The 24,749-nt window shown below is 51.6% G+C and overlaps 3 protein-coding genes across 6 annotated transcripts; 2 read left to right on the top strand and 1 right to left on the bottom strand.

Annotated features, from left to right (window-relative positions):
* Nucleotides 1-2,769: 2,769 nt before the first annotated feature.
* VPS25 (vacuolar protein sorting 25 homolog) lies at nucleotides 2,770-7,449 on the top strand. The gene is made up of 6 exons (XM_080680165.1): nucleotides 2,770-2,867; nucleotides 3,081-3,226; nucleotides 3,910-3,963; nucleotides 4,325-4,413; nucleotides 5,183-5,258; nucleotides 6,843-7,449. Exons 1-6 carry the CDS (start codon nucleotides 2,815-2,817, stop codon nucleotides 6,953-6,955), a joined length of 531 nt encoding a protein of 176 aa, XP_080536291.1. The 5' UTR covers nucleotides 2,770-2,814; the 3' UTR covers nucleotides 6,956-7,449.
* A 1,093-nt stretch (nucleotides 7,450-8,542) lies between these two features.
* Nucleotides 8,543-22,514, top strand: WNK4 (WNK lysine deficient protein kinase 4). 4 transcript variants are annotated; one of them, XM_080680516.1, is made up of 19 exons: nucleotides 8,543-9,204; nucleotides 10,580-10,752; nucleotides 11,768-11,988; nucleotides 12,269-12,426; nucleotides 12,935-13,023; nucleotides 13,121-13,337; nucleotides 15,088-15,352; nucleotides 15,570-15,691; nucleotides 15,919-15,977; nucleotides 16,079-16,196; nucleotides 16,461-16,577; nucleotides 19,467-19,604; nucleotides 20,097-20,148; nucleotides 20,743-20,864; nucleotides 20,943-21,003; nucleotides 21,114-21,522; nucleotides 21,611-21,810; nucleotides 21,961-22,058; nucleotides 22,166-22,514. In XM_080680516.1, the coding sequence occupies exons 1-19, from the start codon at nucleotides 8,590-8,592 to the stop codon at nucleotides 22,166-22,168; spliced, it is 3,237 nt and encodes a 1,078-aa protein (XP_080536642.1). In that variant the 5' UTR covers nucleotides 8,543-8,589; the 3' UTR covers nucleotides 22,169-22,514. The 4 variants fall into 4 exon arrangements, with proteins under 4 accessions (XP_080536642.1, XP_080536641.1, XP_080536640.1 ...); XM_080680515.1 differs by having other exon boundaries at nucleotides 20,097-20,151; nucleotides 20,257-20,864; XM_080680514.1 differs by having other exon boundaries at nucleotides 20,097-20,151; nucleotides 20,254-20,864.
* A 534-nt stretch (nucleotides 22,515-23,048) lies between these two features.
* Nucleotides 23,049-24,569, bottom strand: COA3 (cytochrome c oxidase assembly factor 3). Its single transcript, XM_080680518.1, has 2 exons — nucleotides 24,270-24,569; nucleotides 23,049-23,594 (listed from the first exon to the last, which is right to left on the bottom strand). Exons 1-2 carry the CDS (start codon nucleotides 24,481-24,483, stop codon nucleotides 23,488-23,490), a joined length of 321 nt encoding a protein of 106 aa, XP_080536644.1. The 5' UTR covers nucleotides 24,484-24,569; the 3' UTR covers nucleotides 23,049-23,487.
* Nucleotides 24,570-24,749: the final 180 nt, after the last annotated feature.

Genomic DNA, 24,749 nt, shown 5'->3' with positions numbered 1-24,749 from the left:
TGAATTAGGAAACTATTGTAATAATTCAGGCTTGAGAAAAATTGGACATGGACCAAAAGTGTGGTGAATGGGGAAATGAAAAATAATTAAAAAGTAGGAGAGATGATTAAAAACAGGGGAGGGAATCAACAGGATTTGGATATGAAGTAGGTGACAGACAGAGACTAGAGCTGACTCAGGCTTTGAACCTGAGTTATTTGGGCAATGATGGAAGCAAGAATAGAAAAGGGCCATTAGCAGGAGGAGGTAGCCTGAGGAAAAGGATATGCAACATGAGGTAACAATGGAACAAGCTGTAATATCCCACAGTGAGTTAGAAATGGGAGTGGTGATGGTGGTGGTAGAAAGAGGGTGGAGCTGGAAACACAGGTTTAGGAGAATTCTGCACAGAAATGTCATATAAAGCCATGAGAGGGATGAGAGTTTTAAGAGAAGGTATATTGAAAAGAAGACTGAAGTTAGGTTCTTAGGAAACACCCATAATTAAAGAATGAGGGGAAAAAGGAGACAAAGGGAAAGATCAGAGAGACAGTAAGCAGACCAAGGATAAAGCATTGCCCTGGAAGCAAAGGAGATGGTGCCCTTTGAAAAAACATTATTAATTGCAAAGTTCATTCGTTCATTCAACAAATATTTGTTGGGTACTTCTGTGAACCAGGTATTGTGCACAATAAAGAATGGATTTGGGTGGGGGAGATGTTAGAGATCAGACAAGAAATTGAGAGAGTGGCAAAGTCAAGGACACTACATTTTTTTAAAAAAAATTATTTTTATTGATTTTAGAGAGGAAGGGAGAGATAGAGATAGAAATACCAATGATGAGAGAGAATCATTGACTGGCTGCCTCCCACACGCCCCTTAATAGGGATTGAGCCTGAAACTTGGACATATGCCCTGACCGGGAATTAAACTGTGAGGGCACTTGGGCTGTTTCTAGATATTGGCTATTGTAAATAACACTGTAATGAACATAAGGGTGCATATATTCTTTCAGATTAGGACACAACATATTTTCAAATAGGGATGACTTCAGCATATTTGTAGACTAGTAGAGGATGCAGGGGAAAGGACACGAGGGAGGATGATGCATAGAGAAGTCCTGCAGGAAGTTGGAAAGGAGAGCAAGAAGATACGCCAAAGGATTGGCCTTGTAAGGAAGAGCAGCACTTCTTCCTTTGAGTCCAAAAGGGAGGAGTAAAAGGGAAGACTTTTTAAAAAATATATTTTCAATGATTTCAGAAAGGAAAGCAGAAAGAGAGAGAGAAAAAAAAACACATCAATGATGAGAGAGAATCATTGATTGGCTGCCTCCTGCATGCCGCCTTCTGGGGATTGAGCCCACAACCCAGGCATGTGCCCTTGACCGGAACTGAATCCAGGACCCTTCAGTCGGCAGGCCGGCGCTCCATCCACTGAGCCAAACCAGCTAGGGCAAGGGAAGACTTTTTGAAAGACGAATCAAGTGTGCTGACAGATGGAGAGGGAAAGATTAATGAGTTCACATTCATGGCTGCAATCTCATAAAATAGAAAGGAAGGGCATTCTACAAGAGGAGGGAAATGGGGACAGGTGACATGGCTTGATGAGTGTGGACAACGTTGCAGAGTTACTTTGAGCGATGTGACAGGGAGTTATTAAAAGACAAAGGGTTGGGAGCATTTGAGAGCTTGTTCCCCAGCATATGTTGTCAGTTTGGTTCAAATAAACTCTTATTTAAAAAAAAAGACAACCCTGACCAGCGTGGCTCAGTTGGTTAGAGCATTATTCTGTACACCAAAAGGTGGTGGGTTAGGTTCCTGGTCAGGGCACACACCCAGGTTGCAGGTTCAATCCCTGGTTAGGGTGTATACTGATCGATATTTCTCTCTCAAATCAGTGTTTCTCTCTCTCTCTCTCTCTCTCTCTCTCTCTCTCTCTCTCTCTCCCTCCCTCTAAAATCAATTAAAAAAATACAAAGGGCCACTGGGCTGCACTGAGAGTCCAGTTGTGAGGTTATCACGGAATCTGGGTCTCAGTTAGCATATTCTGGTGATTTTTTTTTTCTAATAATACTGCCCTGGCAAGGAGTGACACAAAAAGGGGGTGTGGGTGGGCAGGGACCAACAATCTGGTTTGGAAACTGACCAGCAGGTAGGTAAACAAGGGGACAGAATTGAGTAGACTAGTCTAGGTAAGGAGTCACGACCAAAAGGGGTCTGGGACTTAAGACTAGGAAGGTGAGAACGGGAGAGAGATCAGAGATGGATGGCTGTGGTCAAGGATGGCAGCTCTGAATCATGGAAGCAGTGCCGTTTCCAGCTATAAACGCTACAAACGTATTCCCACGGGTGCTGCAGGAGACTGAAGAATGGTAGAGTCAAAGAACATAGGAATTGAAGAGATTGGGAAATGTGAGACGTTTAATTTAAAAGGCATTTGACACAAATGTTATTATTGAAAGAAGCCCAGCAATAGTGGACACAATCCTAGGCTGAGGTCTGGAGACCTGGGGTTCTACTTGCAGTTCTGTGAACAAACTATGCTGCTGTGAGGAAGTCACTGCCCTTCTCTGGGGTTGAGTCAGACTTCTCAGGGACCTTTTGCTCTGAAGGTCCGTGTTCACCCTGTATGAACTGACCGATGGGGAAGACACAGAGTCTAAGTAAGGATTTTTAGGATAATGGCAAGGGACTGGCAGAAGAGCAAGAACCCTTCCTAGACTGTTCTCTCCCAAGAAGGGGCCGGAACCTTTCTGCTGTGCTTTCTGCCAGGACGTGCGGAAGCGGAGACCGGAAGTCCTTTGCCGGGAGGTTCCGGGTTTCCTGGGCTACTACGATGGCGATGAGTTTCGAGTGGCCGTGGCAGTATCGCTTCCCGCCCTTCTTTACGTGAGGCTCAGACCCCGAGAAGCCCCGCTGTGCCTCCCTTCCCTCCCCTGACCCCGGGCTGAGCCCCGATCCTTCACATGGGGAGGGGGAGAAAGGACTCGGTCGCCACCACTCTCAGCCTCTCATTTTCTCTCCCAAACGCGCCTCCGGCAAGGGCTGCCTCGCTCCCTCTCACTCCCTGTAATTCTGCACCCCACCCCCTTCACCCGGCAGGTTACAGCCGAACGTGGACACTCGGCAGAAGCAGCTGGCCGCTTGGTGCTCGCTGGTCCTGTCCTTCTGCCGCCTGCACAAACAGGCCAGCATGACGGTGATGGAAGCTCAGGAGAGCCCGCTCTTCAACAACGTGAAGCTACAGCGTATCCTCCCTCAGACTCGTCCACAGCCCCCACACCTGCACTTCCACGCTTTCCCACGTGCCCAGACTTCGCACACACACCCTTCACCCACAGTAGTCAGGTTCCTATCCAAATGGCCTTGGGAAAGAGCAAGTATATGGAGCTGGCATCCATTTTAAGCCCAAATCCAAATGCAGCAGCAAACCCTCTTGTCCCAGGCAGCGATGGGTACCCAGCTGTCATTCAGGTCTTAGAACCTCTGCCCTGAAGCCAAGTCCCAGGCTTTTCAACCTGAGCCCCTTTGACTCTGAATTTCCTGTCCTGGTCATTATGAGGCTCAAATTCAGGTAACACCTTTAGTAATTTTCTCTACCTACTCTTATTCTCCCAGGAAGTAGGTGTCATTTGTTTTTGCTGCCTGATTCATGCCTAAACTATCTGTGCAGGAAGGAGAGCGGACAGAGGATGAGGAAACAGTACATTTCATTTTGTAAAGCTCTTCCTTTAAATTGGAATCGTTTGTCTTTATCTTCTTCCCCCCAGTGTCTAAGAAATGCCCATTTATATCCCATTGTGGAACTGCACATATAAGTATGTGGGAGGGAGAGGTAGGGGGCAGGTGGTTCTCAGCATGTGACTGGCTCTGCGAATTTTTATCTCACCCAGTTTATTCCATTAATGCCAATCCCTTAACCTTAAACCAGGGAAGCTCCCCGTGGAATCAATCCAGGTTGTATTAGAGGAACTGAGGAAGAAAGGTGGGTTCAATCCCCCAAATTTCTTATTTTTCCTCCTAGTTGGCTTTTCCTGAGGACAGATAAACACAAGACTTTTAATAGCTTTTTTCTCTCCCCTTGCTTGCAGCCCAGAGTTCTCGGTACAGTAGACAGCCCGATTCCCTAGGTCCCTTCCCCCATTGGTATATAAATGAAAATCTCTTCCTCTGTGCCCTAAGACCTAAAGAGACATAGAAGGAGAACGAGTGCCTTGCAGACAGCAATAGTAAAACAAATTTTGAATTTCTCTTTCTCAAAGCTGAGTCTCTTCTACTCTGTTCTACCTTGGTTTTGCCACTGTCCCTTCTTAGAGCTAATGCTTTCATAAGTATCTGTTTTCCAGGGAACCTGGAGTGGTTGGATAAGAACAAGTCTAGTTTCCTGATCATGTGGCGGAGGCCAGAAGAATGGGGGAAACTCATCTATCAGTGGGTGAGACTATTCTGCTGCAATGACAAATACATGGCAAAGGAGCTTTGTGTCTGTGCTCAGCAGATACCTGGTGTTCCCAGATCCAGACTGGGCAAAGTGGAAGGGGGCAGAAAGAGGAAGTCTAGGTCTTCCAGGCAAGATTCTTTCAGTGACTCAATTTCCATGGCTGCACAGAAGTTCCCTTTCTTTGCCTGTTGGATAGCAGAGGCTACATGAGGCCATGTTTGGAGAATGCAGTACTGGGAACCACGAGTACTATTGTTGGCTGGAGCCTCTGGCCACAGAAGATAAATGGGGAAAGGAAGGGGGGAAAAAACACATGGGGCCCCTCCCCCACTGCACCCTTATGGGGCTGTCCACAATATGAATTCGATATTCTGAACCAATGTGGGTGTGGGGACAGACTCTGTCTCCAAAATTCCTAGCCACCAGCAGCTCTAAACATTCCCAAGGGAGAAAGGAGGGTAAGAAGCATCAACAACCCAAATATAACAAATACATACCACCCATTCCTGAACAGGAAAACAACCAGAATGAGAGGTCAATCCTCAGACACGTGAAGACCTGTGGTTTAGTGGTTCCAAATGTGTGTGTACACATATAAATATAGCACCTGTATGGTTTGTGGGTTTTAGCCACTTCTCTGCAGAGGTGACAACCCTGGTTTGAGACTGGGTACCATTCCTGGGTCAGAGAGGTGGAGCTGCCAGTTTACCTTCTCCCAAGAGATTCCTGGTCCTTATTCAATCCCCATTTTCTGTATCCATAGGTTTCCAGGAGTGGTCAGAACAACTCCGTGTTCACCCTGTATGAACTGACCAATGGGGAAGACACTGAGGATGAGGGTAATGCCTTTCTCTTCCCCTAGTTTTGCCATCTGAATCCTCTCTCCAGTCCTTGTTTGACATTCAGACTTCCCACTTCTCTGTTACTGAATTCCAAATACTACTTAACCCATGTCCATTATTTTCATAAACCACCTGAATTCACATACAAAAAAACCCAAATTTTGTTTGTGAGGGGTATGTGTATTTTTCTAGGAATAGAGTCCATATTATCAGATTTTCAAGAGCATCTGTGACCCATGAAAAGTTAAGAATTAAGGGTGTAGACACCAAATGAGGAACCAGGGCAGGAGATTAAGCTTGAAATCTCATTCCTTGCTGACTCAGGCTTTCTTTCACCCTTTATTTTTATAGAGGACTCAAGCTTTGTGGGCATTAGCTGAAGGGATTTGGCCCAACACCCTCAGCCCTTTTAAATACTTTGTTTTCCAGCCAGGCAATGATTTGCATAGTGTTTGATTTTTACATAGCTCTTTTATTTCTGCCTTCCTATTCTGATCCCCAGGATCACCAAAAGCTCCCATCTTAGCTGGGGGAAAGGGGATGCTTCCCCTTTCTGCCAGGTCCTGACTGCCCCAACAGAGTTTATAGCTCTTGGCTCTTTCCCCTTGCTCTGCAGGCCTCTGCTTGCTACTCCCACCATCACCTATGACTTCAGTGCTGCAGCCTTGCCCAGCCCACCGCTCAGGCTGGGCAAAGCTGGAGGCTTCCTCAGAAAGCAAGTTTTCTGACTTAAGAGCTGGGCCCCCGCAGGGGATGATGTGTGCAAGCCTGTTAGGGCTTGCCTCCTGCCTCTCACATCTCCCTGAAGTATAATGCCATATCTCCAGACACTCAGCTGGCCCTTGGCTACCAGTCTTGTTCTTTTTATCTAGGAAACGGTATATGTCTGTGCTGGACCTTAACAGTCTCCTGGCCAGGTGTATGGCTATACTTCTTTGTGTTAGGACAGGTCCTCATGATGGGTACAGATGTGCAAGCAACTAGGGTCAGTCAGTGACAGGGTCTGTCTTGACCTCCCTAGGCTTGATTGTCAAGGCCCCTCTGGCTTGCAAGCAAATGGTGTCACTCTTGCGCATCAGACATATTTGGGGTGTACGTGGGGGTTGAATCTGATAGAAGAATCAAGAGTGGGAAAATTAGCATAAATACTCATTTTATGCTGACTAAAGCTTTCTTCCACCCCTTACTTTTTTTAAATTAAAAAAATACAGATTTAAGAGAGAGAAACATTGATTTGTTGCTCCACTTAGTTATGCATTCATTAATTGCTTCTTGTATGTACCCTGACTGGAGATCGAAACCGCAACCTTGGCATATCAAGATGACGCTCTAACAGAGATACTGGAGATACCGGGCTTGGGCATTCCACCCCTTACTCTTAAGGTGTACCCAGGAAGGATGGGTGGCAGCTGCAGCAGTTTGGATGGCATACGTATATCCTGGTCTTGTAAAGTCTCATCTTCCAGCTAGACTACTCTCCTCAGAGGCCTTGAGCCCCAAGGAGCTGAGTATCCCTGACTGCCCCTATCTCCCTGTTCTAAGGAGCTGAGTGTCCCTGACTGCCCCTATCTCCCTGTCCAGAGTTCCACGGGCTGGATGAGGCAACCTTACTGCGGGCTCTGCAGGCCCTTCAGCAGGAGCACAAAGCAGAGATCATCACTATCAGCGATGGCCGAGGCGTCAAGTTCTTCTAGCAAGACCTGTCTCCCTTCACGCCTTACCTCCTACCCTTCCAGGGCTTTCAAAAGGAGACAGACCCAGTGTTCCCACAGACTGGATCTGTGCCTCCACCAGACTCAAAGGGCTTCAGTCCACTTACCCCATGTGTCTGTCCCTGGGATAGGGTGAGGCTGAGGCAGAGAAGAGATGTGCTTCTTCTTGCCCACCTCTTCTGTCCTAGATTGTCCGTGAGCCGGGGTCTGTAAACCCAACACTTTACATGTGTTCACGTATGTACACACACACACACACACACTCATGCCTATACAAGCTGTCTTTCCCCACTCCCACCCCTGTAGCTGCTGTTGCCTCCCCTCTCAGGCTGGTGCTGGATCCTTCCTAGGGGATCGTGGAAGCCCTGGCTGCAGGCAGCCTTCCAGGCAATATGAAGATAGGAGGCCCAAGAAGCGATCTGGTAGTGAGAGGCGGGGCCGGACAGTGATTTATGATATTAAAAAGCTCAACCACACTGCCTGCTTCTGATGTTACTACTGAATGGGCATGGGGAGGGCTGTGAAGTGTCAACCCCTGAGCAAATCCCAACTTAGAAGAGGGGAGAGAAGGCCTATGGCCTTTGTAAATGAAAAGATCTTACAGTGCTGGCGGGCTCCAGTGAGCCTGTGGTTTTACATCTGCGGGGTGGGCTGTGTGGGGGAGTGCTGATGGAACACAGCTTAGGGACAGACTGCTTTCTGTGTCTGAACTGGAGTAACTTAATGGCTTCCTTTCCTCACCTCCCCCATGAAAGTCCTGAACTCCCCTGAAGCCCCTCCCTATGTCCATCTGGTCTGGGTGAGGTAGTTGAGGCCAAGGAGACCTGAGGGGGAGTGAACCGGACATGGACTTTGGTTTATTGGAAACTTTGGCAAACAGAAGGGGGAGGAAGGAGAGCCCACATAGCAAAAACAGCCACTCTAATCAGGGCCAAGCTGCGGTCAAGGTAGGGAGGTGGAAGGGATGGGTGACCGGGTCCTTGGTTTGGAGGTGGGGCTTGTCCTGGGGTGCACACACCCATCCCTGTGCAGCCCGGAGGGATGGTGGCATCGGAGAAAACCAGACCTTTCCATTGACCTCTGTATTGTCAGCCTAGTGCTACTCTGGACGACTAGGAGGGGTGGCGCTACCTTATCTGGGGCGTGCAGGCCTGTGGTAGCCACCCCCCCCCCCCCTTTCTAGGGCCTGGGAGTTGAGGTCACGTTTCCTCTCCCTATCCAGCGTCATGCCCCCTCCTCCCCGCCCCAAACAGGTTTGCGCACTCTGAGTGCGGGAGGACACCCCACGGCCTCGCACCCAGCTCTCAGGAATGAGCCTGAAGGCGGGTGCGCGGGGCGGGGAGGGGTCGGGTTGGGGGGGGGGAGGGATATCGGAGGGGGGGCGGGGCGAAGGCTGGGGTGAAGGGCTGTGCACCAGAATCCACACCGCTGGCAGCTCGGAGGGGGCGGCCCTGGGGGGTAGGGGCGGGGCCGGGGGTGGGGCTCCGGTGCGGGCGAGCCGGGGGCTAGGGCCCCAGTAGCTCAGCGCGAGCGCAGCGCACCCAGCCAGTCCGCCTGAACGGCCGCCTCTTCTCCAGCCGCCCGGCTTACCGCCCTGCGGCGCCCAGCCCTTCTTCATGCTGGCACCCCCGGCCCCAGAGACCGCGGTCCCCATGTCCCAGGCGGAGGCCGACCTGGCCCTGCGGCCCCCGCCCCCTCTCGCTGCCACGGGGCCGCCCCGCCTCGGGCCCCTTCCTCGCCGAGCGCGTCGCTTCTCCGGGAAAGCTGAGCCCCGGCCGCGTTCTTCCCGTCTCAGCCGCCGAAGCTCAGTCGACTTGGGGCTACTGAGCTCTTGGTCCCAGGCAACCTCACCCGTTCCGGAGCCTCCCAATTCTCCGGACTCTGCTGGTCCTGACCCTGCAAGGAACCCACCGCCTAGCTCCGAAGAGCCCCCCGAGGGCACGTGGACTGGGGGAGCCCTGGTGAAGGCTGCAGACTCTGTGCGTCCGGAGCTCACGTGCTCCACTGGGAGCCCGGGGTCCCGGGAACCGCCAAGGGTCCCCGAAACTGGGGCCCAGGAGCGGCGGCGGGAGCAAGAGGAAAAGGAGGACACAGAGACCCAGGCTGTGGCAACGTCCCCGGACGGCCGATACCTCAAGTTTGACATTGAGATTGGACGTGGCTCGTTCAAGACGGTGTATCGAGGGCTAGACACCGACACCACGGTGGAGGTGGCCTGGTGTGAGCTGCAGGTGCGGCTAGGTGGCACCTCGGGATGGGACCCTTTGGAGGTTTTGGGTTGGGAGACCCAGGGGACAGCAACAAGGGAGGGATGTATTTTTCCAGTCAAATGACCAGACACCCCTACTCTCACTTGCTCTGATGATCCATGGATCTGGCTGATTCTGGGCTGCAGAGAGAGAAACTGAGGCAGGTGGTGTAAGTGGCTCCCCTGTGGGTTTGGACATTTTCACTTTAAAGTCCCCATACTCAACCCTGAGAGGTGGGAAGTAGGATGGGAAATTGGGTAGAGAGCCAGTTGAGGTATGAGAAGGTGGCTGGCCTCGCTACTTTCCTGAAGTGGTCCCTCCCTTCCCCTAAGTCCTGGGACCCTCAGCGTGATCCTGGTCCTCCTGTTCCCTCTCCCTGCATCTTTATAGGAAGTTGGGATGATGGATGCCAGAAGGTGGGGCAGGGTCCTCTCCACTTGCAGAAGATTTCAGCTGTTGTGGCAGAATGGGGCCCTCCCAGGCCCCTTCTGGACTTGACAGTTGGGGTCGGGAGAGACAAGGAGCTCCAGCTCTGGCCCCAATCCAGTCTGGTTCCTCATCCCATTGCCTACCTGGGCTCTCCTTTCCAGACCCAAAGGCGCTGAGCCCCGTGGGCTTTGAGTTTGGGCCAGCAGCTTCAGATTCAGACTGGGGAACAGAGCCTGGGGGAAGGGTCCTCCCCGAAGCCCTGGCACTGGGTTTGCCCCTTGCTCCTGCCAGTGCCGCGCCCCAGGCTCTAGGCCAGGCTAGTAGAGGCGGCCAAACGGGTGGGGTGGGGGTGAAGGAGGGAGATGAGACGGGGGCGGGACAGCCATGGGGTAGGGAGCTGTCTCCTGGAACCCGGTCCTTGATCCTTACTTTCTTTAACTGTACTCCTTCTGCAGCCCTCCAACATCCTGTCTGGTTCTAGCAGTTCGCAATTTCTGAAGCTAACCCCCTTGCTGGCCCCAATTCCCTGCTTGCCCGTCTGCCTGCCTGCTGCCCGCCTGCTGCCAGCCCCTGGGCACCCCCTCCCGCCCCATGGCCCGCCCGGGCAGCCACAAAGGCGCTATTGAGCTCAGGGTTCCTGGACCGGGCTGCATAAAGTCGCTTGTGTCCAGCAGGGGGTCCAGGGGGCGGCCCCAGGCCCAGGATGGGCGTGTCCTCGGAGCAGCTTGAGGGGGTGGACCTGGAATTCGGGGTCTGCAGCCGGTTAGGCCAGCAATTCCACTTCCCACGGATCCCACCGACCCAGCCCCATTCCACAGCTTCAACCCTTCCCCTTCCTCCCCAGCCCCGCCCCTGTGTCCCATCCCACCCCTTCTCCGTGGGGGTCCCGGGCCAGATTTGACCTTGACCCCCATCCCCTACCCCACAGACTCGGAAACTGTCTCGAGCAGAGCGGCAGCGATTCTCTGAGGAGGTGGAGATGCTCAAGGGGCTACAGCACCCCAACATCGTCCGCTTCTATGACTCATGGAAGTCAGTGATGAGGGGCCAGGTTTGCATCGTGCTGGTCACTGAACTCATGACGTCCGGCACGCTAAAGACGTGAGCTCTGTGGCCTGGTGGTAGTGGTTGGTGGGAGGGCTGGTGGGGGTGGTCCCACTGCTTCTGGAACTTCTCCCAGGATCTTCAGACTCTACATCCAGGTCCAGCACCAGGCTCACTGTCTCTCACCCAGCCCTCCTTTGTTTCTGCTGTGGTGAAAGGCAAGGTCCACTCAGCACTACAGCCAAAACGTGGGTGCCTCCACAGATACCTCCTCTCTGACCACCCTGTGCATCCCCTTCCCCCATCAGTCTGTCTTCAAGGTTTCCCTCCTGTCTCCCCACTTGGCTTTCACTGCCCCATCTACACTCCCACCTCACTGCCACTTACCTCACTGGTCTGGAGACCTGCAGTCCCCTCAAAGGGCCTTCCCCCACTCTGCCCCTCTTCTCTCCACTCTGCCCCTCCTGTCCACTCTGCCCCTCTCTTCACCAAGCTCTCCTATCTTCCTGCAGTCTGGGGTTATCTCTCCATTGCAAATCTGACCTTATCACTCCCATTCTTAAAAACCCTTCAAGGCCTCCCACAGCTCTCAGGATAAAGTCCACAATTCATAACCTGCTCACAGTCCTTAGGATCCAGCCCCATCTTCAGCCTAAATGCCAGACAAACCAAATCCCCAGCACCTCCTCCCACCCTGCTCTGTGGCTTGCTGTCTCAGTGCCTTTGAGCACAGTGTCCCCTCTGCCTGGAAAGTCTCCATCCCTTCCCCTTTTCACCCTTGAACTCCTACTCATCCTTCAGATGCAACACAGTTATTTCCTTCTGTGAAGCCCTCCCCCGGGCAGCAACAGTTAGTCATCCCTTCCGGTGCTTCCACAGCACCTTGGCCTCAGCCCTATAACCTCATGTCTACTTAGCACACCTCCTGGCTCAGTTTCTCCCTGGATCCCTGTGCAGACCTAGGCTAGGAGAATGCTGGCAGAAGATGCAGGCAGTGGTGCGGGCAGGGCTGGGGAACTTCCCAGGGAGGGCTCCCTCCCCCATCACAACTCGGGCTACCCGCCCTCCGCAGATACCTGAGGCGGTTCCGTGAGATGAAGCCCCGAGTCCTTCAGCGCTGGAGCCGCCAAATCCTGCGGGGGCTTCATTTCCTACACTCCCGGGTACCCCCTATCCTGCACCGAGATCTCAAGTGTGACAACGTCTTTATCACTGGCCCTACGGGCTCTGTCAAGATTGGGGACCTGGGCCTGGCCACACTCAAGCGTGCCTCTTTTGCCAAGAGTGTCATTGGTGAGTCCCTCCAGGAGTCCTTGTCATTTTTACCTCCCCCACGCCAGAAGAGAGCCTGGGGTCTCCCTTTCCCCCAGCTGGGTCCTTTAAGCTCCACAGAGTAAGAAAACCATGGGGAAATGGGGGAACCTGTGGCATCCCCCCTCAGCTGCCCGGCGTGGGGGAAGGGCTGCAACTTGTGCTCTGGAACTGGAGAGCTGCCTAGCCTGTGTACATCCAAGGGGAGCGACAAGGCCAGAAAGGAGGCCCTGCAGCCCGATGCCTGCTGTGAATCCTACAGGGACCCCAGAGTTCATGGCCCCGGAGATGTACGAGGAAAAGTACGATGAGGCTGTGGATGTGTACGCGTTTGGCATGTGCATGCTGGAGATGGCTACCTCTGAGTACCCCTACTCTGAGTGCCAGAATGCCGCGCAAATCTACCGCAAGGTCACCTCGGTGAGAGAAGGGGTGGGGGGAATTCCAGGGCCCCTCCCATTTTCCTGTCTCAACCAGCCCCTGGTCAGTGCCCTTTCCCTTAATGAAAACAGGCTGGACACAAAGATGCCCTGGTTTACACTGAAGGATAGTGGATGCACACGCGTCCCCTCCCCCGCTTCGGTACAAGCTACTTAGAAGAACGATGTGTGTGTAGCACTCCCCAGAGTTTACAAACGATTCCATTTCCAATCTCTCATCGGATCCTTCCAGCTGCAGGGCAAATATTCCACCCGCTCTTTTACAAATGGAAAAACTGGCTGAGGCAGGCTTGTTTAAGGTCACATTATCGATACATGGGGGGATTGGGATTCGAAATCAAATCTCTCTGCAGCAGTCGCTGTGCTTTTGCGACTGCAAGTTGCTCCCTTGGGCGGGGCGTGTGTGGGTGGAGTGTGTGGAGGGGGGCACGTGTCAAACCGAGAGCTGGGGTGTAGAGAGCCTGAGGCTAATGTAACCCCTTCTTCAGGGCACAAAGCCAAACAGCTTCTACAAGGTGAAGATGCCCGAGGTGAAGGAGATCATTGAAGGCTGCATCCGCACAGATAAGAATGAGAGGTGGGGTGGGGTGCAGGGGTAGGAGGCTGCGGCGAGGGGAGGTAGGGTGGGGGGAGGGGGTTGGGGGGCTCGGTTCATTGCTGCTGCGCCCTCTCAGGTTCACCATCCAGGACCTTCTGGCTCACGCCTTCTTTCGCGAGGAGCGTGGTGTGCACGTGGAGCTGGCAGAGGAGGACGACGGGGAGAAGCCCGACCTCAAGCTCTGGCTACGCATGGAGGATGCACGGCGCGGAGGGCGCCCACGGGACAACCAGGCCATCGAGTTCCTGTTCCAGCTGGGTCGGGATGCTGCTGAGGAGGTGGCGCAGGAGATGGTGAGTAGAGGACAGACTGCCCTGCAGTGGGGTGCGAGGGAAGCCTGGGGTGGTGGGAAAGGGGCCCAACCCACTTTTCTAGGCATCTCCTGCCAGTGTCTTCCTGCTCCGTTCTTCTTAACACACACACACACACACACACACACACACACACACACACACACACACACGTCCTGTGTTCAATACGTTGAAGATTTTATTTTCCAGATCAGACCCGAGTCCTCCAACCTCCCTACTTTACTTCAACTTTCCTGCTGATTCAGTGTTTCTGGAATGCCTTTCTGTCCAATTTATCGTCTTATTTTTTTCGTATCCCCCCCTCATATTTCCCCCCATCTGTTCTTTTTAGGTTTCTTTATTTCTCTTTCTTCCTCCAGGCTCAGACCTGTCAATTTCAGGAAGCCTATCCCTCTAGAGTCAAAATTAAGTGCTGCTTTTCACCTCCGCAGGTCCTCAGTTCCAGGACCCACCACCATGGGACTTGTTTTCCACCAGGATGCATTTCTGTCTTTTTCCTCTACTAGACTGTAAGCTCCTTGAGGGCAGAGACCGTGTTGTATTGATTTTTCTCTCCCTGACAGTGCTTGACACATGGTAGGCGCTCATTAATAGCCCACGTGTGTACATAGCTTGGAGCACTTTCACATGCACTTGATCATTGTTACAACCCTGACATGGAATGATTTTATCCTGATTTATTGATAAGGAATTGAAAGCTCAGAGAGGTTGAATAACTTGTCCGAGGTGCCAGAGTGGCAAAGCTGGATCTAAACTCAGGTTGTTCAGCCTTTAAGTCAGATCCTGCCCGACCTCCTTTATGTGCCCAGCAAAGCTTGTTGAAATGAATAAAGAGATGATGAACAGAAACTGGGAGACCAGGAGAGGTATACATGGGAGGTAGAAGATGTGGGGGAAGAAGAATGGGGGGCTGGTTTAGGAAGGCCTTAGGAGGACCCAGGAGAGAATATAAGATTCTCAATAGAAAAATAGAAGTTGAAAGGATGGGGCTCATCCATGTGGGTCTGGGTCAAGAACCCGAGAAAGTGTTTGAAATGTGGCATAAGAACAGGTCTTCACTGCCCTGACCTGAGATCAAATCCTGACCCATTACTTATAGGAGTTCTTGACCTTGACACAACTGACATCTTTGTTTTAGGGACTGTCTCATGAATTGTAGGATGTTGAGAAGAATCCCTGGCTTCTGCTTACTAGATGCCAGTAGCACCTACCCTCCTACCCACCAGTTATGACAACTATAAAGTCTCCAGATATTTTTTAAATATATTTTTATTGATTTCAGAGAGGAAGGGAGCGGGAGAGATGGAAACATCAATAATGAGAGAGAATCATTGATCAGCTGCCTCCTGCATGCTCCTGACTGGGCATGTGCCCTGAATGGGAATCGAACCGTGAACGATTTTAGGTCGATGCTCAGCCACTGAGCCAGTGGGCCTGGCAAGTCTCCAAATAGTGCCAGATGTACCCCGCCCCCGTCAAAGGAGAGCAACTGACTTACTGTATAACCATGAACTGGTCACTTGTTTCTAAAAATGGGGTTGATAAGACCTACCTCAGGAGGTTATTGGGAGGATTTAACCTTGATAATATAAGGAGTTGCTGGTTAATAGATATAGTCGGTAATCAATAAATGTTGGTTCCCTTACTCCCATATCCTGGAGGCCACAAGAAAGTGTTCTGATGGATCTTTGAGGGGGGTCCCAAACTGTGTTCCTCACCCTTCCTATTCCAGGTGGCCCTGGGCTTAGTCTGCGAAGCTGATTACCAGCCAGTGGCCCGTGCAGTACGTGAACGGGTGGCTGCTATCCAACGAAAGCGTGAGAAGCTGCGCAAAGCTAGGGAGCTGGAGGCCCTCCCCCCTGAGCCAGAACCCCCGCCAGCAACCGTCCCCATGACTCCTGGTCTCCCCAGTTCCTTCCCCCCTGAGCCTGAGGAGCCAGAGGCAGACCAACACCAGCCGTTCCTCTTCCGCCATGCCAGCTACTCATCTACCACCTGTAAGTCACCTCTGATCTTAGGACCTAGGTCCCAGAACCCTTGGCCTCTGCCTCCCACCCAGAAGTTCAACCCAGCAGCACTGTCACTTACTCTGCCTTCCACACCTAGACCTGGAAGCTCCTTCTGGACAACTCCAGGCCCCTCCTTGTCAGGCAAGCCCCGTCCTCTGCCACCACTCTCCTTTATTTCCCCTTTTTTGATCCCCTCCCCCACCAGCGGACTGCGAGACTGATGGCTACCTCAGCTCCTCCGGCTTCCTGGATGCCTCAGACCCTGCCCTTCAGCCCCCTAGGGGGGTGCCATCCAGCCCCGCTGAGTCCCATCTCTGCCTGCCCTCGGTGAGAGGGGGTCACTTGGGGGGCTCCCAGCCATTCCAAGCCTATGACCTATTTCCCTCCGTTTGAAATCCAACCCTATAACTTCACCCCCTGACCCTGGAAATACACCACTCTTGTCCTCAACTTCCTTAATTCCATCTCCCTAGTACCTCAACATCCTTGAAACCATCTCCCTGGATCCCAATAATGATCTTTCTCTGATCTCAACAACCCATATCCTATTTCAGACTTTTGCCCTATCTATTCCCCGTTCTGGCCCTGGCAGTGACTTTTCCCCTGGAGACAGGTAAGTTTTGGTATGAGTTGGGGTGCTAGGGTGAGACATATGGAGCTCTGGGGTCCCAGTGTCCACTCTGACACACCTTCTGTCTCTTTTCCTTTTTGTAGCTATGCCTCAGATGCAGCATCAGGCCTTAGCGACATGGGTGAAGGGATGGGACGGATGAAGAGACCCTTAGGGAGAAATCTCCGGCGAAGACCTCGATCCCGGCTTCGGGTCACTAGTGTAAGGAAGGCATAGGAGATGGGGAACAACCTTCAGGGCCAGGAGGGAACTTTCAGGAAGATGGGGAAGGTTAGCCAGAAAAGGGGAGTAGCAGTGTGTGACTGGTACCCAAGTGGCAGCCAGTTTCTAATACCAGATTTTGGGAGCAGGGTCTACTTCTCTTCAATTCCAATCCAGCCACATCACTTGGTTGGAGTAGGGTGGGGATCTGTGATAAGGACAGAGGGCTTGACCTCCTCCCTTCTACTGAATTTAAATCTGAAGGTCTCAGACCAGAATGACAGAGTGGTTGAGTGCCAGCTACAGACACACAACAGCAAGATGGTGACCTTCCGATTTGATCTGGATGGGGACAGCCCAGAAGAGATTGCAGCTGCCATGGTGAGGGGGAGCAAGATGAGGATTGAGTCTTTGGGTTTGGGACAACAGTCTCCCTCCTGATGATCCCTGGTGCTGAACTCCCCCTCCCTCCATCTAACAGCAGAAGTGTTTTTAAAGCACTTGATGGCACTCAGCATAGTGTCACTGAAGACATCTTGTTTTGGGAGAGATTTGTTTATCTAGTGAGGTTTGGATCCTCAGCTGGAGCAATTTGAGACTAACATAGAGTATACACAAGAGCTACAGTGAAGTACATGCCAGACATGTGATACTGTGGCTGTAAGTAAAGGATGGGCTGTGGGCAGGAAGGGGAAGAAGTAGGACTTATGCAAGCTCTGACAGATGCATAAGAATAGCAGTGAAAGGTGGAAAAGGCATGTCTAGTTGGGGTACAGCATGAGCAAAGGCATAGAAATAGTGACTTAGAATATGGCATTGGGAGGGCTTCATGAGGAGACACTAGAATTAAGGGTTCCAGTAGCCCTTCTGGAAGTGAGGTTGGGCATGTAGAGTGGGCCTGGATTATAGGTGGTTCTGAGAGTTAGAGTGTAACATGGTGAGAATAGGTTTTAAGAAGACCAATCTGCCATGGGATATGGGAGCAGGTTGGGGGTAGGGAATTCACTTGGCAGGTGGGTACAAGGAGCCAGGTGTGGACTGGAAAGAATAGATTATCTGGGAGGGAGGAGGGGTTTCAGGAAAATAAATTACTCTGTAATACAGTAATTTATTGACATAGTACAATACACATAGTAGATGCTCAATAAATATTTGCTGAGTTGATATGGGAGAGGGGATATCAAGGGTGACTTGTAGCTTGGAGGAACTATTAGAAGTAGACCATCAAAGGAGAGGGAAAGTTGGAAATGAAAGTGGGCTTTTTTAGGGGTCACGATGAATTGAAGAATGGACAGGCAACGTAAGATTCTCCATAGAAGCAGGATATGGGTCAGGCAGGGCTAGAGAGAGAGGTGGATTTAGGAGTCATCAGTGTAGAACTGAGAGTGAAGGGAGATGGGCCTGCAAAACCAGAGGCATAGAAGATCTGAGAGTGTGTCTCCATGGATACCCCCAGTTCTAGAATGGGAGAGAGGATAGGTCATCAAAAGACACAGAGGTGGAACCTGAGAAGTAGGAGGAGCCCAGAAAAATGTTAGTAAAAACTGAGCAAGGAGTTTCAAGGAGGTGGCATAGGGTGAAGTCTAAGGCAAGAGCACACTGGCATTTGTCAGGAGAAGGTCTTTGTGGGAAATCAGTTTCGGTGGAGTAAGGGTGGTGGCTGTCAGCCTCTGGGGTGAAAGAGGAAAGGGAATGGGAGAAATGTCAGGGTTCCGGCACTCTCTCCTAAAAAGCTTATCCTCTATCATGTCATTCACTTTGTGTCCAAGACAAAGACAAAATATCACTTGGCATGCAAGCTTATCACCTCCCATCAAGCTATTTGACCCTTCTAGGCTCTTTCCTCCAATCACCCTGATTTCTAAATAGTCCTCTGAATAGGCTGGGTGCTTTTCTGCTTTTGCCTCCATCTGCTCAGGGGGTCTGTCATCTCTTGCCTGAGAAACTTCTCTACGGAGCTTTCAAGCCCACTCAGATCCATACTGCCACAGAGACCCCATCCCCTGAACCCAGCATCCATTGCTCTCTCTTTTCTCCTTACCAGGCCACCCTCTACTTCTCTACAGCAGAATTCTCTTGAGATTAAATCTGATATTCTGGAACAGGGGTCCTCAAACTACGGCCCGCGGGCCACATGCGGCCCGCCGAGGACATTTATCCGGCCCGCCGGGTGCCGCTGCCTGTCCTGCTTAGCAGCCGACTTGTCCCAGGCCCGCAGTGAGCATAGGAATTTGTTCATAGTTTTTTTTTTAAACTATAGTCCGGCCCTCCAACGGTCTGAGGGACAGTGAACTGGCCCCCCGTTTAAAAAGTTTGAGGACCCCTGTTCTGGAACATGGTCTTTAAAACTCACAGCACTTTCAGCTGTGCTTAAGTCTCCACTATTTTGTGAATGTGTCATGCCTCTTCATGCCTCAGAGCTATTACTCATGCTGTTCTCTCTGCCTACACTGCCCCTCTCTTCCTGATGAGCAGCGTGGAACAGAGGAAAGGGTGGGATTTCACATAAGACCTGAGTTCAAGTTTCACTGTAATTTACTAAAATCTTGGGCAAGTTTCATAACCTTTCCGAACCTCAGTTGCTCATCAATAAAATGTAGGTGATAACACCTATTTTGCAAAAATGTTCTATGAAATGTGATATAATACATATGAGAAGGGAAATGATATATGATATAATGTATGAGAAGTATCTACACCTGGTAGGTCTTCAAAAAAGGGCTTTTTTATTCATCCTTCAAGGTTCAGCTCTGTAACGCCATCCCAACTCCCCCAGCTCGTCTCAGGGTAGAATGACCTGCTCTCTCTCTTTGGAATAGCATTTTTAAAAATTGTGGTTAAAAAAACATAAAATGTGAGGCAATAGTGGAAAGAACTCAGATTTTGGGTTTGGACAGATCTGGTGCAAATCCAGTGAATTTGGGCAGACTGAACTTAATCTCTTTGAGCATTGGTTATCTTAACTCTATAATGGGGGTGTTAATAAAGATCCCAGAAAGGTGTTGTTGGTGTTAAATGTGGTAAGATATATAAAGTCTCTGGCATATACATGCATCCTATGAGTGTTAGCTACTTTCCTCTAAGCTATAGAGAAAAGTAGCTAACATCACACAGTGCTTGACACACAGTAGGTATTTATTAAATACTTGTTTTAGGTTGGTGGTTGGCAGAAGCGGCAGGGTAAAAGGCTGGCTTTTACAGATCGGGGCAGGGGAGAGAGATGAGGGGGATAACTGAACCCTCTCTCCCCTTCCTGCTGATCTTTGCCAGGTATATAACGAGTTCATTCTGCCTTCGGAGCGAGCTGGATTCTTGAGCAGGATTCGGGAGATTATCCATCGAGTGGAGACCCTGTTGAAGAGAGATACTGGCCCTGTGGAGGCTGCTGAAGACCCCCTGGGCCCTCAGGTCAGACTCCTTGGGCACCTCCAGGGGGAAACTGATTCTCTGCTCAAGGCTTCATTATTCTCTGCCTCACTACTGGCCTTGGATCTAACTCTTCTTCATCTCTGGAAACCTAAAACAGTGGCTCTTAGCCTCTGATGAAAGCCTTGTTCTAGAAAAATGTGTTCAATGCATACTTTTCTTTTAACATTATTTTGAAATAACTTCAGACTTGCAGAAAGAAGTTGCAAGAATTGTACAAAGAACTAGATATTCTTAGCCTAGATTTGCTAATTGTTTTTGTCACTTTAGCTTTTTCTTTTCCCCTCTGTGTGTATGTATTTTTTTCTGAATCACTTAAGTTGTAGACAGCAGGCCCTTTACCTCTAAATATTTAAGCAAATACATTTCTGAATTCCTGAAATCCATCTATGAGTCCTGGCTTACGAACCCTCACCTGAAACCAAAACTAGGCTCTTCCCCACTGTGACTGTGGGCCCCCCTTCTCTCCCTCAGGAGGAGCCTGCACCATTGCCTGTTCTCCCAGGTCCCCTCCCCAACCCATCCAGTGGTATGTACTGAGTTCTGTCCCTACTCTCCCCAAACCTTGGGTTGCTCCTGGGAAAGGTGCAGGGAATGGAGGATTGGAATCTCAACACACCCTCCTTCCTAGCAGAGTTCCAGAGTGGTACCTCCCTGGAGCATAGCAGCTGGGCAGCCTTCTCCACTTCCCCATCTTCTTCTGGAACCCCCTTGTCTCCTGGAAACCCATTTTCTCCTGGAACCCCTGTTTTCCCAAGTCCCATCTTCCCCATCACTTCTCCCCCATATCATCCCACCCCCTCCCCATTTTCTCCAATTTCTTCCCAGGTTTCAAATCTCTCTCCACACCCCCCCAGCTCTCCACTCCCATTCTCCCCCAGTGCATCCCAGTTTCCAATCCCAGCCTCTCAGTTTCCACAGAGTTCTCTCCTCCCCAGTTCTCCACCTACCTTCTCTCCCAGTTGTTCCCAGGTCACTCTTGTGCCTCATTCCTTTCCTCCATGCTCCTCCTCCTCTTCTCCTCTCCCCTCCACCACAGCAGCCCCTCTCCTCTCTCTGGCTAGTGCCTTCTCACTGGCTGTGATGACTGTGGCCCAGTCCCTACTGTCCCCCTCACCAGGGCTCCTTTCCCAGTCTCCTCCAGCTCCTCCTGGTCCCTTATCGAGCCTACTCTCTCCCCCTCCCCTTAATCCCTGTGGCCAGGAGAGGCCTTCACCTTTGACAGCTGAGTTGGAGAGTGAGGTGAGTAGGAAACCAAGGGGGATGATTAAGGGGGCTCGATTCTGGATAATTTCTCTCCTCATGGACCACACTTTGTAGGCCTCCCCAAATCCTGCTCGGCCACTCCTGGGTGAAGCCAGACTGGCACCCATCTCTGAAGGTGAGGCCTCTGACCACTGATCTTCCCCTGCCCGTTATCCTCAGTCCATTTTATATTCTGCCACTGATTACTCTCCCTCCTTCCATGACTCCTTCCTTGTCTCTCCACAGAGGGAAAGCCCCAGCTTGTTGGGCGTTTCCAGGTGACTTCATCCAAAGAACCAGCTGAGCCTCTTTCCCTGCAACCAACATCCCCAACTCTCTCTGATTCCCTGAAGCCTCCAACCCCTCAGCTAACCTCAGAAAGCTCAGACACAGAGGATAATGCTGGAGACGAGCCAGAGGCCAGGGAGGCTCTGGCCGAGAGTGACCGTGCAGCCGATGGCTTGGGAGCTGGAGTGGAGGAGGAAAGGGACAGTGGGAAGGAACCCCAAGTGGGGGATAGCTCCCCACTCCTGAGCCATCCCAGCCCAGTGTGGATAAACTATTCCTATAGCAGCCTTTGTCTGAGCAGTGAGGAATCAGAGAGCAGTGGGGAGGATGAGGAATTCTGGGCTGAGCTGCAGAGTCTTCGGCAGAAGTGAGTCTGGGGAGGATGGAGGACAGGAAGGGAACTTGGGAGAGCAAAGTGTGTGGCTAGCTCCCTCATGCTCCTGGTGCATCCTCAGGCACTTGTCAGAGGTGGAGGCACTACAAACACTACAGAAAAAAGAAATTGAGGACTTGTACAGCAGGCTTGGGAAGCAGCCCCCACCGGGTATCGTGGCCCCTGCTGCTATGCTGTCCAGCCGCCAGCGCCGCCTCTCCAAGGGTAGCTTCCCCACTTCCCGACGCAACAGCCTGCAGCGTTCTGAGCCCCCAGGCCCTGGTGAGACTACAGTTGCCAGATTCCCATCTTTCCAGTCCTCTTCCCTAGTGATGCAGCTTTCTTTCAGGCCCTTGGTTTGGGGGGACTAGCCCCCTTCTCCCCGTGGCCCCTTCCCTCACTTAGTGCTCTCCCTCCCCATCCTACACCCAGGCATCATACGAAGGAACTCCTTGAGTGGCAGCAGCACCGGCTCCCAGGAGCAGCGGGCAAGCAAGGGGGTGACATTCGCCGGGGATGTTGGCAGGATGGTGAGGGCGGGCCCAAGGGAGGGAGAGTCCAGGGAATGGTATCTGGCTGTAGCTTCACTCTCCTTCCACCCTGGAGGTTTCTTCAGTGCTTTTTCTTTTTCCTCCAGTGAATTCAGAATAGAAGCCATGCGTCTCCCCCACACCAGGACCCACCATGGAGCTTGTGCTCTCAGAATCTGCGTATCAGTACAACTCTTCAAGGAAGACCACAGCACTGAGGGAGTAGAAGGACAAAGGGGCATGGAGAGTGCTGTTTCATTATAGGGAAAAGCTAAGCATGTGAGAACTATTTGCTGTGTGTAGAAAGAATAAGTTCTGCAGCCCGCTACCTCCCCAGCCAAGAGCCAACCACTAAGCAATCCCACCCAAACGCAGATGCTTTCACAGGGCACACTCCCAGCTGGGCAAGTGGACACCAGAATTAGCAGCAGCCAATAAAAATGCTGGAAACTCAGACTCCAAATTTGTATCTGTCAGGCCGTAAGAACTGGGGGCAAAGGCCTATGGGGTTAGGAAGGGGAGGACTTAGAAGGGACTCTCCTCTCACAATAGGAGGCAGGGGTAGAAGCTGCCCAGCCTTCTGGCTTCCTGCCAGCAGTTCATGAGGAAATTGCAAAGTCAATGATCCACCTCACCATCTAGATCCCACATTAGGCCTGCACAGGCAGGCCCCAATGGAAGTTTAAAAAAAAATGAAAGCTGTTTGTCCCTCACCCTTCATCTACCTTTCTCTCTAGGGGTGGGAAAGGCAATAAAGTTGTAGAGTGTTGTAGGGTAAAGGACAGAGTGACCTTTCTTCCAAGATGTGGTTCAGTCTCAAACAGCCCAGTGACCCGCCATGAGCTCTCCCTTAAATCAGGTGGAAAGATCTCACGGAAAAAGTAATTCTAGTTAAACATTTACGGCTCCCTGGGGCAATGCCACAATGCTGCAGCTACTGCCCGTGGAGCTTTCCAGCATGAAGTGTCAGCCCCAACACACTCACCTGACTCTAAGACAGATGACTCAGTTTATTCTCAATCTGACCCCATCTTTCCTACAGGCTCCAACACTGCACAGAGCTGCCATGCCCACTCCCACAACAGCCCACCTCTTGTCCTCCTTCCTCCCGGCCCCTGGGAAGTGAAGGGGATAAACCACAAAGTCAGAAAATTTGGGAAAAGCCAAGCTTAGATAACTTGCAAAAAAAAAACCCAAAACAAACTATAAGAAGGGTTCAACTACCACAAACAGTGAGTGTGAGGTGGGCAATGTTCCTTTGACGATGGCCAACTGTACAAATCCCTGGCTTCTTGGGGCTGATCATTGTCCAAGGTTAGTAAGGTGGCCAGCAGTGCTGTGAGCAGGCTTCAGCTTCTACAGGTCATGGGGCATCATCCATCATGTGAAGGGGCTCCAGCAGGTTAGAGAAGTGCAGTGCCCATCTGGATCAGGAACCTGATGCCCTTGCCGCAGCTCGGGCTCGAGCAGCTTTGGCCTCATCCTCCAGCTCATCTAGGAACCGATCCTGGGACACTGAGTAGAAGGTGTAACCATCTGGGGAGGTTGGTTAGGGAAACCATTTGGAACATGCACATTCCCTTTTTCTAGTTAATCGCTCATCCTCCTAAATCTGTAGCCCTTGGTTCTTCCAAGCCCTGACCCATTCTTCTTTTTTTCAAAGAGGAAGAGAAAGGGAGAAACATCCAGAGAGAATCATTGATTGGCTGCCTCCTGCACGCCCCCCAACTGGGGATCTAGCCCACAACCTGGGCATGTGCCCTGACTTCCTGGTTTATAGGTCAACACTAAACAACTGAGCCAAGCTGGTGGCTGACCCGTTATTTGTTTATTTTTTCAGAGAGGAAGGGAGAGGGAGAAATAGGAACATCAATGATGAGAATCACTGATTAGTTGCCACCTGCACGCCTCCTACTGGGGATGGAGCCCGAAACCCAGGCATGTGCCCTTGACTGGAATTGAATCCGGGACCCTTGTCGGACGTTCTGTCCACTGAGCCAAACTGGCTAGGGCGGACCCGTTATTCTTAATTAGTTATAATAAAATAGAACCTTAAAATGACAGAGCAAGGTAAATTAAACGCTTGGCTCCGCGGTTAGACTCACAGATCATGCTCTTTCTACCACCCCCATACTGCCCTCCTACACGTCACTGCTCCCCTTTTCTGGCCCCCACATGCGGTCTCCCTGAGTCTACAGTGCAGGCGGATACAAATAGCTAACACCAAGGCCCCGATGCTCAGGCCGGTCACGATGTTCCGGGTCCGCCGCTGTGGCAGAGTCTTCTGCCACTGGGCGAGCTGCACCTGCCGCATGAATTGTAGCTGCGCAGGAGTCAGCTTCTCCCGAGCCGGGTCAATGCGCTGGGCCAGAGGTGCCTCTCCACTCTTCGCATTAAGGGGGTCACCAGCTCCCGGCGCCGCCATATTGCCGCTCCGCCCTTCGCAGTCCGGGGGCGCAGAGTTTGCTGGGAATAGCAGCCCTTGGCTTCCGCAGGGGACGCTGGGAGCTGTAGTCCGCGTTTTCTTTCGCTGCTCTTGGTCTTAGGGAAAGGGCGGGGGAGACGTGAAACGGACGTGCTTTCTGATTGGCTGAGGGGACAACGGCCGTTGTGGCGGGAAAAGGCTGTGGAGGGCTCGAGGCTGGGGTGGGAATTGAATTTTCCTCAGACTTGAGGCGAGGACAAACACAC

The sequence above is a fragment of the Plecotus auritus genome, assembly GCF_963455305.1.
Source record: "Plecotus auritus genome assembly, chromosome: 7".
In the NCBI taxonomy this organism is placed as follows: domain Eukaryota; kingdom Metazoa; phylum Chordata; class Mammalia; order Chiroptera; family Vespertilionidae; genus Plecotus; species Plecotus auritus.
Note: the sequence above shows the minus strand (reverse complement) of the source record. Positions and strands in the feature narration are given on the sequence as shown.